At 37.6% G+C, this 16,661-nt stretch overlaps 1 protein-coding gene across 11 annotated transcripts in view; it reads left to right on the top strand.

Annotated features, from left to right (window-relative positions):
- Window positions 1-12,663, top strand: part of RUFY3 (RUN and FYVE domain containing 3) — a 90,029-nt gene extending 77,366 nt beyond the window's left edge. For 5 of the 11 annotated variants that reach the window (XM_036852166.1, XM_036852170.1, XM_036852169.1 and 2 more), the window contains 6 exons: window positions 2,945-3,064; window positions 4,146-4,242; window positions 5,902-5,966; window positions 8,501-8,528; window positions 9,303-9,371; window positions 11,223-12,663. In XM_036852166.1, coding sequence (XP_036708061.1) covers window positions 2,945-3,064; window positions 4,146-4,242; window positions 5,902-5,966; window positions 8,501-8,528; window positions 9,303-9,371; window positions 11,223-11,366 — 523 coding nt within the window. In that variant the 3' untranslated portion in view covers window positions 11,367-12,663. The other 6 variants (XM_036852174.1, XM_036852176.1, XM_036852175.1 and 3 more) reach the window with 4 other exon arrangements.
- The last annotated feature ends 3,998 nt before the right edge of the window (window positions 12,664-16,661 follow it).

Here is a 16,661-nt window from a genome sequence, read left to right as displayed (position 1 = left end):
AACAGCACTGCATATTATTGTTGAATCAAAAGTTAATTGCAAATTAATAAATAAGCTTGAAAACTCTGGTTTGGCTGATCTAAAATGAAAAAGTATCAGTGTATCTCGGAAGTTATCTAAGTGCTTGCTCATAGCAGTTATATGTTTATGATTTAACAAATCAATTTTAGTGTTCATAAATTGTGTTTTTGAAATGTGTCAGATTATTTTTCAGTGGATTTTTGGCTTGGCATTTAAAGCAGACAGAACTAAAATAATGACTTACCTCTTCAAGTATTATTAAGCTGACTTATTCTCTTGCTATTTTTGTCTTTCCTATTTATTCATTTTCTCATTCCCCTTTCACTCCCATTTTTATTTTTATTTTTACTGTATTAATATAGTGAGAAGGATTTGGTGAAACAGGCAAAGACCTTAAATAGTGCAGCAAATAAACTGATCCCAAAACATCATTAGGCATTTTACAGCTGGTCACCTCGCAAGTTGGATATCACAGCTTAATTGTAAAAGGAAGAAATCTGAAAGTTATTGCATTTATGCTCTGATTCTATATAAAATGTCACCAAACATTGACTTTGAATTTGCTGGACTTTTAAAAAAAACCGTTTGATATATATATAGGCTGTGTTTTCTTCTTCTTTATTTTCTCCCCAGAGTTAGAAAATTTAGTATAAGTTCCCAATTAAATACCAAATAAACTTTGAGAAATTACTTCTGAGTTGACCAATAAATAAACACACCATTAAAAAACATCCTAGGGAATTGAAGCTCTGTACATATATGACTGATGCCTGATGCCTTTACAGCCCAGTCCCCAACAATACCAGTTTCTAGGTACGATGTCTGTGTCATTGAGCCTGTTCTGCCGTTGCCATGTAATGAACTAGAGGTGACTGCCACGTGGTCTTGGACTCTTCTAAAGTAGTTCTGTGTCTCTTAGGCCATGACCCCTTTTCACTTTTGTTATCTAGGTCTAATCCCCAAGCCAAGGATAAGTACTTAGTATTCCACTACAGTTCTACTCTCAGTAACCAAGATTGCTTGCAGCTATTTTGCCTCAGTGACTTTGGTGGGGGGCAGTGGGGTGAGGGCGGGGAGCAGCATCCTTACATTTCTTTAAAGTCATAGAGAAGATAAAGTTAGTGATTAGGTAACTTATGATAACATAATAATGTGGAAGCTTGGGAAAACCCTCCTAATATTTGTCATCTTCTACCTCTGCCATTTTCCTGCAATTCCACCTCCTATTTAGGTAGCTCAGAGAGAACAATTTTAATAAAAACACGTCTCTCCTATTAAAAAAAAAAAAAATACGCTACACGTTTTTCACATCTATCCTGCTTTTCCTTTTGGAGTAAAGACAACAAGGCATAGACATGAGTGATGGTTTCCTGCCTCTTGTTCCTTGCTGGCAATGTTTACTTAAGAGTTTCTGTTACTTTTTGTTCAGATGGGAATTTGCTTAAGTTTCTAGGAGAATAACAATCTATTAGAAAACCATTTCAGAGTAGGAAATAGACAAATGATAAACTTATATTCATTATTATTATTTAGTCTAAAAATAAAGATTCCCAGTAGGTATTCATAAACAATAATCAGCAGGGCTTCTTTTTCTAAGTGACCACAGATCTGACCCTTCCTAGGCGTTACCTTGTAATAATCCTATAAATACTTTGATTTTTTTAAAAAAATGACTTTTGATTTGGGGGAACAGGTGTTAGTTACATAAGCCTTTATTCCTTCAAAAAGTCTTGGCAAAGTTTTTGTTTTTCTGTTTTTTCTTATTCTGGTAGATTTGCAGCATTTCAGCTGCTTAAGTGGGGACAAAGATAACCCCTTTGCTCCCAGCTCTTGAAATTCTTTACCATCTTCTTGGAAAAAACAGAATTAAGAGAGTAAGATAGATGTCATGTGTGTTTTTATAGGTCCTTGCAGACTTGAACCAAGGTCAAGTCAGAGAGCCTATGACCAACCTCATGGAAGAGCCTATGCTTTTGAACTTAGTTTATTTCTTATAATTTTGCACCTCTTCTTACCTTCATCAACCTTTTGTGGTGATGAGTTAGTTGCCTTTTCTATGAGCATTTGGAAGGAGTGCTCAAACACCAAAATAAAACATTTTAAAGACTATACGTAGTAGCATAGTAGCATGCTCCCAAATTCTATCACAGAGAGCCCCAGATATTTCACCTTAGAACATGCTTCTTTATAGGTGCAAAGTTATAGGATATTTGGGAGAAAACATTCATCATCTTCCAGAGAATATGGTCAGGAATCTTATGCAGGCCCAGTGCTGAATTGTTTGTCCACTTACACTCACACGCCAGTTGGTAGAAATGGAAAAGGAAAGAGATAGCCAAACTGTAACAGAGGCTTTTCATTGTTAAAACCCCGAAGCCTGGGTAAAGGTTGATGTATAGTGTCCAGTGATTTAATATAATTTGTGGTTTAGGGAAGGGACCAGGAAAATGTTCTAATTCCACATATAAGAAGGTAGTTGCCCGTTTGCAAGTTCCAGTTATGAGTGTAAAACAGAAATTATAAAGTACCAAACCTATTAGGAAACAAAAACAAACAAAAAAGTGGATTTAACTTTAATTACTATGTACTTGAGGTTGGCTTTGGATATGGATTTTCTAAAAAGTGATGTTTTATTGTTTATCATCTAATGGCTGTAAACTGTAGTACTAGAATAAAAAAAAAAATGGAAAATCAACTATTCCTCTGCCTGGTTCACCTTCATCTTGCTTTTTTTTAAAGAATTTGTTTCTTCTCCATCTTTTCTCCCCCCATAATTTCTTCCCATGTCCTACAAAGTTTATTTTCCTCTCTCTGTCTCTTCATGCCTTCTTCCTTGGGTTGTTTTATTTTGTGTTTTGAACTTGGTCTTCCTCCCCACCATGGCTTGTGTTTTTTATCACAAGTTCATATGGCTCACATCCAGATTGCGCCAGGCTGAGCGAGGCCGCCAGTCTGCTGAATTGGACAACCGGCTCTTCAAGCAGGACTTCGGAGACAAGATCAACAGTCTGCAGCTGGAAGTGGAGGAGCTCACCAGGCAGCGGTGAAGAAAGGGCGGCTTTAGCGGCCAGGGTGGTCATGGGAAGTACTAAGGCCAGACAGCAAGAGAGGGGCGGTCTCCTGATCAAGCCATGTCTCTTTTGTCCTGCCATGTCCTTTCTCCAGAATTAGAATTCAGAACGCTTCACATACATAAGCATTCCCAAAATTTCGTCAACATCTTTTGCCATCAAAGAATTAGGAAATTAGAACCCAAGATCCCAGGTAAATAGGATGGAGTAAGAGAATAGCCAACACAACACTAATAATAACAGGATTTCCTGAATTCTTACTATGTGCCAAATACTTTACTGAGCACTTCATATGCATTCTCTCCTAACATCTTCCCATCAACCCTATTTGTAGGTGATCTGATTACCCCCACCTTCAGAGGAAATTGACGCTCAGTGGGGTTAAATTGTCCAAATTCACACAGTTAAGCTAATATGTAGCAACACTAATTTAAAAGCCAATTTCTCTGACTCCAAGCCCTTAACCATTCTTCCATACTGTCTCTCAAATGAGACTCAACTCTGTGCCTAAGGCACTGACTTCAAACAAACAGAACTTTACTGTTGGATATAAAAGCACACAGTTACTAAGGATACTAGTGGTTGAGGGTGTAACTGGGGATTAACTACATAACTGTGAAGAGAGAGCAGCTAATTCATATGTAATGGAACTACAGTGTTCGTGCTTTCATACCGTATCTTGCTGAAAATTTAGAAATACTGTCTTTCAGTTATAGTAAATCTTACTAGTTGTCATTCAGTTGACCACAACTTTTCATTAAGAGTTAGTATTAAATGTTGCGATTCAGAGCCGTGACCCTCAGGCACTGGGAGATCCGGAAGTGCATTCTTAATCATCCAAGGAAGATTAAACATGTCAAATGTATTTCAGTGTTACTGGTTTGATTGTATTGTATTTTAGTGCTTTAAAACCTGGTTGTCCATATATATCTGGTATACTTTTCATTAATCAAGTATTAAAATTTAATTACTGAACTCTAAGAAAAGGGTTTGGCATTCTTTAGGAGTACAGAAATCCAGATTTTCATCATTTTTCTCTCCCACCTATCCCAGGAACCAGCTTGAGTTAGAACTAAAACAGGAAAGAGAAAGAAGGTTACAAAACAAGAGCATCCCAGGAAAGGGTTCCCAGAAGCCAGAACCCAAAACGGTAATATTTGTTATTCCCATGTTTATTTACTTAATTTTTAGAGGCTACCTTGATGGGCCGGACAGTTTTCTCTTATGGAACACATACTTAATTGCTATGGCCTTGAGTACATAGGTGGCAGGCGAGAACTGGAGTAAACACATGGAGGCTTGATTCTGAGTCTGCCCCTGGGACACTCTAACTTGAATTCATTTGGAAAAGGGGATTAATGACCATAGTTCCCAGTGACTATCTTATTCCTTTCAGTTTGTTAAGTAAGATTATTTTAGTATCTAATATTTTTAATAATATGGTATAGTCATCCCTCCCCAACCCTGAATTCCCCTTTAACAGAATTGTCTTAAATGTGGATTCGCTTCTGTACACCTTTTTCAAGTCATGAAGATTTCAATTTTAGTATACTCAAGGTACTTCTCTTGGGAAAATTAGAAAAAAAGGGAATTAGGCACAGGGAAAGGAAGGTAATATAGAGTGGTTTAAAGACCAGGAGTAGAAGCTTCTACAGAACAGTGTTAGGAAGGAGACCTCCAGCAACCTGTAGTGGTGAGAGATCTAACACTGGATTAAGATCATCTCTGGGACCCAGGAAACCGAGCCACTCTCTTCAAATAATAAAATCAGGAAAGCATGAAATACTTTTTCTGTCAAAGACAAATACAGGGAAAAAATCACCTTCTTTGTAAATATTATATACAACAAAGCAGGACAAATGTATATAAGCTTTTTAAAATTTCTAGAGAGTGAGCTGCTAATTTGCTGGAGAGTAGAAAAGTGGTAAACAGAAATTTATTACACCTCTAATGTAACATGTGCAAAGAACCATTCTCTCTGTAGCAGGCTGTCTTTATTATCTTAGTTTAGTGAACATAAAATCTACATATAAGGGCTTACAGAGATTTACTTAAAATCTTGGCCTATCTTATCCTGTTTTTCCCGTGAGGCCTTAGATGTCTCAATCTTGAATCACCGTGCAGTGCAAGCCCTTCCAGGAGTGGTCTGAGAACGTACATTCTCCTTTTAGAGGCTGATGGGCAAGGAGTTCAAGGCAGACAGCCGTGTTTGTGCCACAGGAAGAATTTGTCCCCCCAAAACTGCCCAGGCAGGGCTTAGTGGCATTGGTAGAAATGCAGTTTGGAATTTTCCATTGGTCCTTCAGAGTAGAAAACTCCTCGAGTTGTATAGGCTGTAGAAGTTGTCATGATACTGAGGCAACTACTTGACTGAGCGTCTAGAGGATTACACAGTCTGCTGGATATGGCCATGCTCGGTTTCACTAGCTGTCCAGAGCTCAGCTGGGGGTTTGTGTGTGTGTATATTTTTGTTTCTTTTTTTTTTCCTAAGAAGTAACTGATACCTTGAAGCCACTTTGTAAGTAAATAGGATACATTCTGAATTTCATTTGAGTCTCCAGCATTAAAGAAAATATCTACTCTGAAAATCATTTGTGGCAAACCCTATCAGAATCATTTGTTAAGAAACTATTTGGAACAAAGAATGATGGAAAATATCTCGAAAGTTAAACTCCTTCCCTAATTAAAAAAAAAAAAAAAGCTGCTAGCTTTATACCCAAGCTAAGACAATATAGAAGAAAATGTCTGCAGCATCATCATTGTTTAGCAGTCTGAATAATTAATAAATTGGGCTGTTTTCTTTTGGCAGGATGGGAAGCACAAAATTCAAGAGGAAAATGTTAAACTAAAAAAGCCCCTGGAAGAAAGCCACAGGTGTTTATTAATAAAGTATTAACTAAGATATAAAGCTATTTTGGGGTGGTGGGAAAAAGGGAGCTTTTGATATACATTGGCAATGACACAGACCAGACACTGACTTGTAATATTAATATTCCAGAAAGGCATTTTGAAGGGGGAGTGAATAAATAACAAGCCAGATAACGCATATTAAACCAAACCCGTTTAGTCCATTCCAGGAGAAAGAAAGAAAGGTGATCACGCTGTCCTCTGATTCTTCCCTGGTTAATCCCCAAACTATCACTTAAAAGATTATGTCTAATCTAATCTTTACTGGATCAGTGGGACAAGTAAATGAAGCACAAACCATAGCATTTCCTAGGTTCTTAAATGTACGTGGGCGTGACTTGTTTCCGCCTAAGTGCTAAGTGAAAGGCAGCTATGTTTCAAATAAATACTCTAATTTCCCTTACTTTTTTTCTCTTAAGGAGAAAACCAGTTTTGCTTTATTCCTTTTTCTTAACTCTTCGTCTCATTTCCCCACAACGAAGAACATGGGATCATTCCAAGGAAGTTGACTTTTAACAATTATTTTAACAACAAAACATTACATACTGCCACTGTATTAAAAAATGAAGAAGGTCCAACTATGTGACATTCTGGAAAAGGCAAAACCATGGAGATAGTGATTGCCAGGGCTTAGAGGATGTGGATGGATGAATCTGATTTTGTAGGGCAGTGAGAATACTCTGTATGACACTATAATGATAGATACATGTCATTGTACATGTGCCCAAACCCACAGAATGTACACCACCAAGAGCGAACCCTAAGGTAAACTATGACTTATGATGTGTCAGTTTAGGTTCAATGACTGTAACATCAGGTACCACTCGGGTGTGGAATGTTGATGATAATGGCGGGAGGGTGGGAAGTCCAACAGAATATATGAGAAATCTGTGTCCTTTCTGCTCAGCTTTGCTGTGAACCTAACAGTGCTCTAAAAATTAAAGTCTATTATAATGACAACAACAAAAATAGATTATTATCAAGGAAAGATACCACAGAGGGATTTTGAGAGACCTATACAGTATACATTTTTGGCAGCTGTACCTGTCCAGCCTTTAATGCCTTAAGAATGAGATAGGGTGTCATCTGGAGCAAAACTAGCTGCTGAGGAAGATAAATCACACAGTCCAACAGTAGGCTGATTTTGCAGGTACTTAGCCTAAACAGCTATTCCTCACCTCCAAGGCCAGAATGATTCCAGTACCTTTAAGTTCACTCCCAAAGAGAACATGGTCTGATCCAGGACCAGCCTTATTAAACTACAGTCCATCTAACATTATAGATCAGCATGGGCCATGGGAAGGAATTAGACCATAAAATTAACCAGGGCTCAAACGGGCCTTTCAGAGTCAGCCTCGTTCCAGACTAAAATCAAGTCATTTACATTCAAGAGGGTCTTACATGCCAGGTTCTGATTTTAGGCCTTGGGAATACAAGACAATACAGTCGTCCCTTGGTATCCAGGGTGCCAGGAGCCCCTTCAGATACCAAAATCCATGGATGCTCAAGTCCCTTACATAAAATGGCCTAGTACAATGAATATAATGGGCTCTCTGTATCTGTGGGTTGCTCATCTGGGGATTTAACCCACCACAGATGCGGAACCTGATGATAGGGAGGGACAAGTGTACTACCTTATATTTGTATTGTGCTCTGCAGCTTAAAAAGTGTGTCACATTCATTATCTTACAAATTTAATTCTCCTTACAAAAGTTTAATCATCCATTCCTACTTTACAGATGAGAAAATTGAGGCCCACAGAGAGGCCCAAGTTGCCTCTCCTTATCATGTCTTCTGTTTTTAAGCCCTTTGTCTCTGCACTATATAATAGCTGCTTCCAGGGCCTATCCTGGCCAGAACTGCAATCCTAAAACATACCGAGGTTTCCTGGGATTGTGGTCCAAAGAACAGCTGAAAACCTGGTAACACTGATGGTCACACTGCCACTCAACCAAAGAGAATTGGAACCATTGTAGATCTGTGGTCCATTTTCCCCAGAGCTGAGGCTTTGCTGAGGAGGAGGCTTTGCTTCTCCTCTTGTATAAGTTCTGTTCCAAGTTGGGAAAATTGGGGTTAGCTCAGCTGGTATCATGAAGCAATATTTCAATCTGAATGGGTACGTGGGAGAAGGGACTAATACATGACATATGATAATGGGTAGGTTTCCATAATATTGGACAGGAAAAAAGCTATTAAAATGTATGGCCTTGGCCATTGACGTTTTGCAGGTTGGGAAACATAACCACTATTTTCTTGGTAGTAAAAAGGAAACAAAATGTAACTCCAATCTATTTTTAACCAGGAATCTACTAGCATAATGTAGGATCATATTCTAGTAATAGATTTAACAACCAAAATTTCCTCTCCTTGGAGGTCAACATTAATAATTACTTTGGTCTCAGCAACATAAAAGAACCATGGTATTGCTTTTTCTGTGCTTTTGAAATGATGAAAAAGGAAATATGTTGCTATTAGTTACTGTTTTTACTTTCCCATTGTAGGCTGCAGTCTCACCCTGTGAATGAACAGGTAACTGAGTCTCCCGTCCTAAAACATCTTGTATAAATTAAATAGTTGGCTGGACCATGCCTAGCTGTAAACAAGGCAGCAAGAGAGGTAGACGAATGCATACAGGCCTCTGCGTCCCATCCTTTTAATAATATCCTAAACAAACATGCATTTGGCTGAAATGCTCACAGGAAGTAGCACAGTTTTGAGCGATTTACTAAGTAAACAGCAGCTCTTACCTTCCTATCTGAGGTTCTCTTTGACATACCGCGGGACCTGAGAGCTCACTGTACCTCCCTTTTCCTTAGTCTTCCCTTACATAAAATAAAGAGAAAAAAATACTTCTTGATCACTTAGAAATAACCAAACATTTACAAATATAGTGGTAGATGACAACTCCATGAGAAAACTGATAAATGCTACTATGTCTGAGTCACTGCTGTCATCTATCTATTAGGATAAAATGAAGCCTACTCCCTCCATTCTTGGTGATAGAATAAGACAAGAGGGATGGGGCTTTCTTTTTTTTAGCTTTTTACATTTATATACATGAATTTTCTTTATATAGATAAAATCACATGTTACTTTATTATAAAAATTAAAAAGAGCACCAAGGATAATGATAGGATTATCAGAGTTGTATATAAGGTGGTGAGACTATATGTAATTTGTTTTTCTAGTTTCCAGATAGCCTGTAGTGTGATTATATTAATTTTGTAACTAAAAAATGCATATTCTGAAAATGCTGGTATTTCCGGGGCTAAGGGAAACTAACTGGCTCACTGTGTGGTTTAGGAACAGCCGCTGCCCTCTGAAAAGCCACAGACGTGTCAGCTGTGCCAGGAAGACTGCAGCCTAACAAAGGTAACAGTGGTGAGAAATGAACAGGTGCTTCACAGGGACGCCCACTGCACCACTAGCCGCTTCTCACGATAGGGACTTCGCTGTATAGAATGCAGAGAGTGGGGAGAAAAGCAAAAGGAGCAAGCATTTAGTGTGTACCTATTTTTTTTCAGTCCCGTTAAGTCATGTTAGTAAGTCCCCATTAAAATATTAAATACAAACTAACTATATAAGTAATTTAAAACAAACATAAATTTATAAGTAAATATTTATTGAGTGCCTACTATGCAGAATGTACTATTCCACGTGCCGGAGAACGAGTAATGAACAAAATGTAGACCGAGTCCCAAGTCCTTGTTCTTGTTAAGCTTGTGTCCTTTGTGCCATCATTTTATAAAGAACCTGGGGCTCAGAGGTGTCAAGTGCATTATCCCAGTTACTGAAAGCACAGATGCAACCTGACTTTGGCTCCAAAGTCTATACTCCTTCCAGTACTCCATCCTGCTTAGAACAGAGAAGATAGGTTGGGGCGGGGTCGGGGGGGGGGTTCTTTGGTTCTTTGAATTATTTGGGGAAACAGCCTCTGAGAGGGAAATGAGCTCTTTCTCCACCAAATCACTTGTTCTCCCGTTGGATCCTCAAGGGTCTCTGCCTAAACTCCTACCCAGCTTGTTATCCTAGAGTCAGCAGGGTGAAGGAAGCATGCAGGAAAAGTAAGTGTCTTTGACAGCCATAGCTGTGCCTTGCTCACAGTAGGATCCCCCAGCATCTAATATGGTACCCAGTTCATAGTAGATGCTCAAGAAATGTTATGGACAAATGAATGTCAGAAACAAGTGCTTAGAAGAGAAGGAAACGTGCCCAAATTCTGGGTTACAACCTGCGTGCCACCATTTGTGATCCTGCTAAATTTTAACAAGCAAAATTGTAGTATGACCTAGTCTTAAATTAGCAGAAGCAGATAAAGATGAACTGCCTTTATGGAATTGGAAGTTGTAATTAGAGAAATGTGTTCCCAAACAGAAGCTGCTGCTAATCTAATTCTGGCTTTTCTTTTCTAAGCCATGCAAACTAACTGCAATATGTCAGAGGAAGATTCCTCCCAGGCTTTCAAATAAAAATGACCCCCCTACCTCTGCTGCACCCTCAGGAAGATGAATTGTTTGGGGAAAAGAAGCATTATTTATGGGGGAAGTCATTCTTCACAGCCTTTAAATAGGGACCCTTGGAGCTATGTGTGCACCAACCTATCACAGCTTTACCAGTGGCACTGCCATAATGACCCACATGCTGTCCCACAGTTTGGCCACTAAAGACTCAAAATGCTTAATAAAGAGACTAACTTCCCAATAAAAAGGATGCAGGAAGCTGTGCTCCTGCTGCACTGATAACCCCAAAGGATGTGCTTGTAGAGCATCACAGGAAAGCATTGAGCACATCAGTGTATTAGAAATTATACTTTCAGTTCATGCTCAGCAAAGTTTTTAATCTTACGTCAGTTACCCAACCCTACCCATGGCTAGGTCACTGCCTGCCTTATTTGAAGTATGCTTGGGTAATTGTAAACTAATTTTAGAATTAGCCCACCTAAAGGTGAATATAAATGAAAGTATATATTCTAAAGATAAATAATTATTGTATTATCTGTTCATTTGCATTCTGTGGAAATGCTTCTCTTCATTTAGATCTAAGAACTAGACTGTATGCTTCTTTGTAGACAGATTGTTTAGTTAGATACTGTGTGGCACACAGCACACATTCAGCCAGTATTTTATTAGACATTGAGCATCTATCATATTTGGCCTCTTATATCCCATGCATCCTTATGCCCTGCTCTTCTGTTACCCACCTGACCTCCCCTTCTCCTTGTAGAATGTGTGTAAGAACTGCAGAGGAACCTTCTGTAATGCCTGCTCAACAAACGAACTGCCTCTTCCTTCAAGTATCAAGCCTGAGCGAGTTTGCAATCCCTGTCATGAGCATCTGATGAAACAATATTCCAGCAGCCCATTGTAAGACTGGAGGCTGAGATCTGGACCAAAATGTCTCTACCTGTGTTAGATGTCAGGATCCCCTAGAGCCCAGACTTTAGAATCAACTCAAGAATTGACAGGAATGATTTAAATAAACCAGGTCCAGGGAGAAAAGGCAGTGGTTGGCAGTGCTGGAATTCTGCTCATTTTCTCTAATGACTGTATGAATAAAAGTTACTCAGTTGAGCCTCTCTCTGCTAAATCTAAACAACCCCACTTTGGAGCGTTTGGAAGGGCTGTTCATTTTTATGAATAGTGATAATACTACTGGGGTGGATGTTATAGGAGAGAGGGTCCTTGGCGGGTAAGAAAAAAAAGGAAAACGATCATCCCTCTGTTACATTTTCAGATTCAAGAGGAAAAGATAATTGTTAACTGAGATTGAAATGACAGATGTTACATATTTTCCCAGATGCTGCTAGACACAAACATTATTTCTTCTTTACCCCCACTAACTACCTCTTCTTTAAAGTATCTCTACCAAACTGTGAACCCAAACTCAGGGAAAAGAAATTAAAGAGTAATATAAATTTTGAATGTACTTAAAACTATTATAATATATTATAGTTTTAGGACCAGAATTTTCTAGTTCTGGCCTAAATGTGTTTTTATTATCAGAGTAAGGAGGAAGAACATTTGGTGTTTTTCCACTTAGTGACTTCAAAACTAAGTATCTGCCCTTTTCAGAATCCCCTACTACACAACAAGCCAGCTCTTCCCCACTCCCTCTTTCCTCTCAGTCATGGAAATTATAAGGGGTTTTAAAGATAGGGTTTGACTTTTGCAAGTAGGAAGTACTGAAGCAAAGCTATGTCAGGTGTAAAGTAAAACAAATTTAATTTGTCTTGGCTGAGAATAATTAGCTTAGAATATTTATTAAATTCTTTTGTGAATAAGAGATCCCTTATTCCAGGCTCAGATTCAGAACTGGTAGACAGGTTTCTTGGAAAGTAAGATACTTCAACATCTCTTAGTAACAAACCCTTTGGGGAAAAAGAGGGAAGTGCATTCAGCAGGGGAAGGAAAAGAAATGGTTTATGCTCTTTTGATTATGTTACATGTGTCTAGATTGTTTGATTCCAGTTAAGACCTAAGAAGATATGATTCTGTAAGTGGCTTAGAATTATGGGGTGGAAACATCCTGGAACCATATTTGATAAATTCTGTCTCCTGAAAAGGGTTACAGCCCAGAAAAGAGTTGTTACTGCAGAAGTCTGACCTGTTACTTGGTGAAGCTGAGTTTTAAGAGTAGTAGGGAAAAATAAAATCTAATAATTCTAGCCTTGTTTGTTGATTGTCATTTTTTTCCCTTTAAATATTTATTTCTTGTGATTCTTCATTCTCCTTATTTTTTACCACATATATGTGCCAGCACTGTTCTAAGTGCTACAGATAATGTGGGGAATTATCCTGAATTAGCAAAAGTTATTTTATAATTAATTTTGAATTAAATTGAAAAGAGGCCACATGGAATGTAAGGAGGAATAAGTAATTAGCCACTTGAGATTTGATTTTGAAATGCACATAAGCTATATAGCATTTCGGTTTTCTTTTTTTTAAATAAAACAAAGCTCCAAAGATCTGTTATTAGTGCAGCTGCCCACAAAAGCAAGGGGACCAAGTCATGAATACCTCGACTTAATGTTAGGTCTTTCTTCCTTAAAAATTGTGCTTTCCACCATTTAGCATCACCAAGAATAACATACTTAGGAATAAACTTAACCACAGAGGCAAAAGACTTATACACCGAAAACTACAAAACATTGCCAATACTACCCAAAACCATCTACAGATTCAATGTAATCTCTATCAAAAATCCCAATATTTTTGGCAGAAATAGAAGCATTCCTGTAGAACCTCAAGGGATGCCTAAATAGCCAAAACAATCTTGAAAAAGAACAAAGTTGAATGTCTCTCACACTTCCTGATTTCAAAACTTACTACAAAGCTACAGTGATTAAAACAGTATGGTACTGGCATAAAGACAGACGTAGTGACCAATCGAATAGAGAGCATAGACATAAACCCTCACATATATGGTCAAATTATTTTTGACAAGGGTGCCAGGACTATTCAATGAGGAAAGGAAAGTATTTTCAAAACTGATGTTGGAAAAACTGGATATCCACATGCCAAAAATATTAAGAGGGACCTTTACAACATATACAAAATTAACTCGAAATGGATCGAAGATCTGAACATAAGGGCTAGAACTATAAAACTCTTAGAAGAAAACATAGAAGACAGAAAGATTCATGACACTGGATTTGGTAGCAGTTTCTTGGATAAGACACCAAAAGCACAGGCAACATAAGAAAAAATAGGTTGGGCTTCATCAAAATTAAAAACTTGTGGAGAAATTGGAACCCCTGTGCACTGTTGGTGGCAATGTAAAGTGTTACAGCCACTGTGGAAAACAGTATCATGGTTGGTTCATAAAGAAAAGTTCCATATAATACAGCAATTCCACTTCTGGGTATATACCCAGAAATGAAAACAGGCACTCGAACCAATTATTCACACACCCACACTCATAGCAGCATTATTCACAACAGCCAAAAGGTGAAGCAACCCAAGTGTCCATTGACTGATGAATGGATAAACAAAATGTGACAGATACATATAAGGGAGTATTATTCAACCTTAAAAAGGAAGGAAATTCTGACACAGACTACAACATGGATGAACCTTGAGGACATAAGTGAGATAAGCCAGTCACAAAAGGACAAATAGGTTTCCACTTGTTTGAAGTGCCTAGAGCAGTCAAATTCATAGATAGTAGAATGGCAGAGATGAAGTAAAATGGTGGTTACCGAGGACTTGGGGAAGGGGGAAATGGATACAGAGTTTCAGCTGGGGGAAGATGAAAACGTTCTGGTGATGGATGGTAGTGGTGGTGTTTACACAATATGAATGTACTTAATGCCACAAAAATGTACACTTAAAAATGATTAAAATGGTAAAGTTTGTTATGTATATTTTACCACGATTTTTTAAATACCATGCTTTCCAGTTGGATACAGAAAATAATTAGATATGTATGCATATATGGGTTGGTACACAGACATAAAGCCCCATCTGCTGACAGGGTCTGGAAGTCGACACCCCAGTAGCACTGGGCACACCCAATGCCCAATCTTTCATTAGAAACCAAACCTTGGTTTCTAATATCATTCTCCAATAAAAGGAACCAGGACCCCTTGGAGAAATGGCTGATTCTCAAAGGGATACAGGAACAAGCTAAAAGCTCCCAATGGGTAAAGCTGAAAAAATGTGAGAATAACGTAGAATAGGATTATTACCCAGAGTATAAAATACCTACAAGTCCATTTTAATATAAAGGATTAAATAAATGGTGAAAAAATGTCATCTCTCCTATACAGAAAAATTCCAAATAATTTACGTAGCTATTCTTTCAGGTAAGTGGAGCTTACCTCCCCACCTCTTGAATGTGGGCTGTGCTTAGTAACTTCGAGAAAGGAGACTATAGAAAGAGAAAAAAGGAAATTTATAGTAACCTAGGAGACACTATTTTGGTCAGGTGATCAAAATTCACATGGTCAGTGATAAGTCATGTTGATAACATGAATCCTTGATAAGATGAATGCAGTGAGAATGACACCTTTGTATTCTTTCTCTGCAAAACCAATAACCCCAGTCTAAACATGAGAAAAATCTCAGAAAACTCCAATTGAGGGACATACAACAAAATATCTGACCAGTACTCCTTAAAATCATCAGGTCATCAAAAACAAGAAAGACTGAGGTTAAGGAGACACGAAGACTAATGTAATGTGGGATCCTGGAATGAAAGATATTAGGGAAAAGCTAATAAAATCTGAATGAAGTCTGGAATTAGTTAATGGTTATGTACTAAAGTTAGTTGTGACATATATTGTAGCAATGTAAGATGTAAACAGTAGGGAAACTGGGTGAGGTAGTCGTAGGAATTCTACTACTTTTGCAACATTTTTGTATATCTCAAGCTATTTTGAAATAGTTTATTTAAATTTAAAAAATTGTGCTTTCATACTCAAAACAACTACAGGTCTGACCTAATAGAATTTGATTAAACTCCCTAAATGCAGTTTATTTCCAAATAGAATCTGAGAATTTTCCTCAGCGTGAGGATTTTAAATCAGATTTATAGCTCAGCACAACGTCCTCGGTTCATTCATTATTTACAGTCAAGTTATAAAAATGTATGATGATAATTTGAAAAGATACATGCACCCCAATGTTCACTGCAGCACTATTTACAATAGCCAAGACATGGAAGCAACCTAAATGTCCATTAATGAATGGATAAAGAATGGAATATTACTCAGCTATAGAAAAGAATGAAATAATGCCATCTGCAGCAACATGTATGGTCCTAGAGTTTATCAAACTGAGTGAAGTAAGCCAGACAGCGAAGGACAAATATATATCACTTATTAGTAGAATCTAAAAAAAAAAAAAATGATACAAATTAACATATACAAAATAGAAATAGACCCACAGACAGAGAAAACAAACTTATGGTTACCAAAGGGGAAAGCAGTGGAGAGGGATAAATTAGGAGTTTGGGATTAACATATATACACTGCTATGTATAAAACAGATAACCAACAAGGACCTACTTTACAACACATGGAACTATACTCAGTACTTTCTAATAACCTATATGGGAAAAGAATCTGAAAAAGAATAGATATAGATATGTATAACTGAATCACTTTGCTGTACACCTGAAACTAACACAACATTGTAAATCAACTATACTTCAATTTTTTAAAAAAATTTAATGGAAAAAAAAAACACCTAGTAATAAAAAATAGTGAAAGTCGGAAAAAAAATGTATGATGAAACTCTTAAAGGGAATTTAACCATTCTGTAAAAGGACTCCAGGTATGGCCTAATGATTTTGAAGTAACTCTCAGGGCCCCCGCCTATATTACAGCCTCACTTCAGCTTTGCCCAAGAGGAAATGTAGCCCTTTTTAAAGAATTATATTTCAGAAGTAAGTGGCATGTTTTGATATATAGTAAAGCATCTTTCTAATAACTTAGCCTAATAACCCCACAGATGTTCTCCCAGGTCAAATCTTAATGATTCTTAGACATTTCTTAGCTTGGGGATTGTCAATTATCAAGGTCTTCTATTTTATTCTCAACATTCCTGAGGACAGTTGATTTTGTTGTTAACACATTAATTACTTTTGTATAAGAGATTTTTGCAAGCATGTCCATCTACCAAATCAGAAATCAAGTATCTGACAAGCACAGTTTCTATACCT

Source organism: Balaenoptera musculus, chromosome 5 (assembly GCF_009873245.2).
Source record: "Balaenoptera musculus isolate JJ_BM4_2016_0621 chromosome 5, mBalMus1.pri.v3, whole genome shotgun sequence".
Classification (NCBI taxonomy): Eukaryota; Metazoa; Chordata; class Mammalia; order Artiodactyla; family Balaenopteridae; genus Balaenoptera; species Balaenoptera musculus.
The sequence above is the reverse complement of the archived record's forward strand: the minus strand, read 5'-3'. Positions and strand labels throughout refer to the sequence as shown.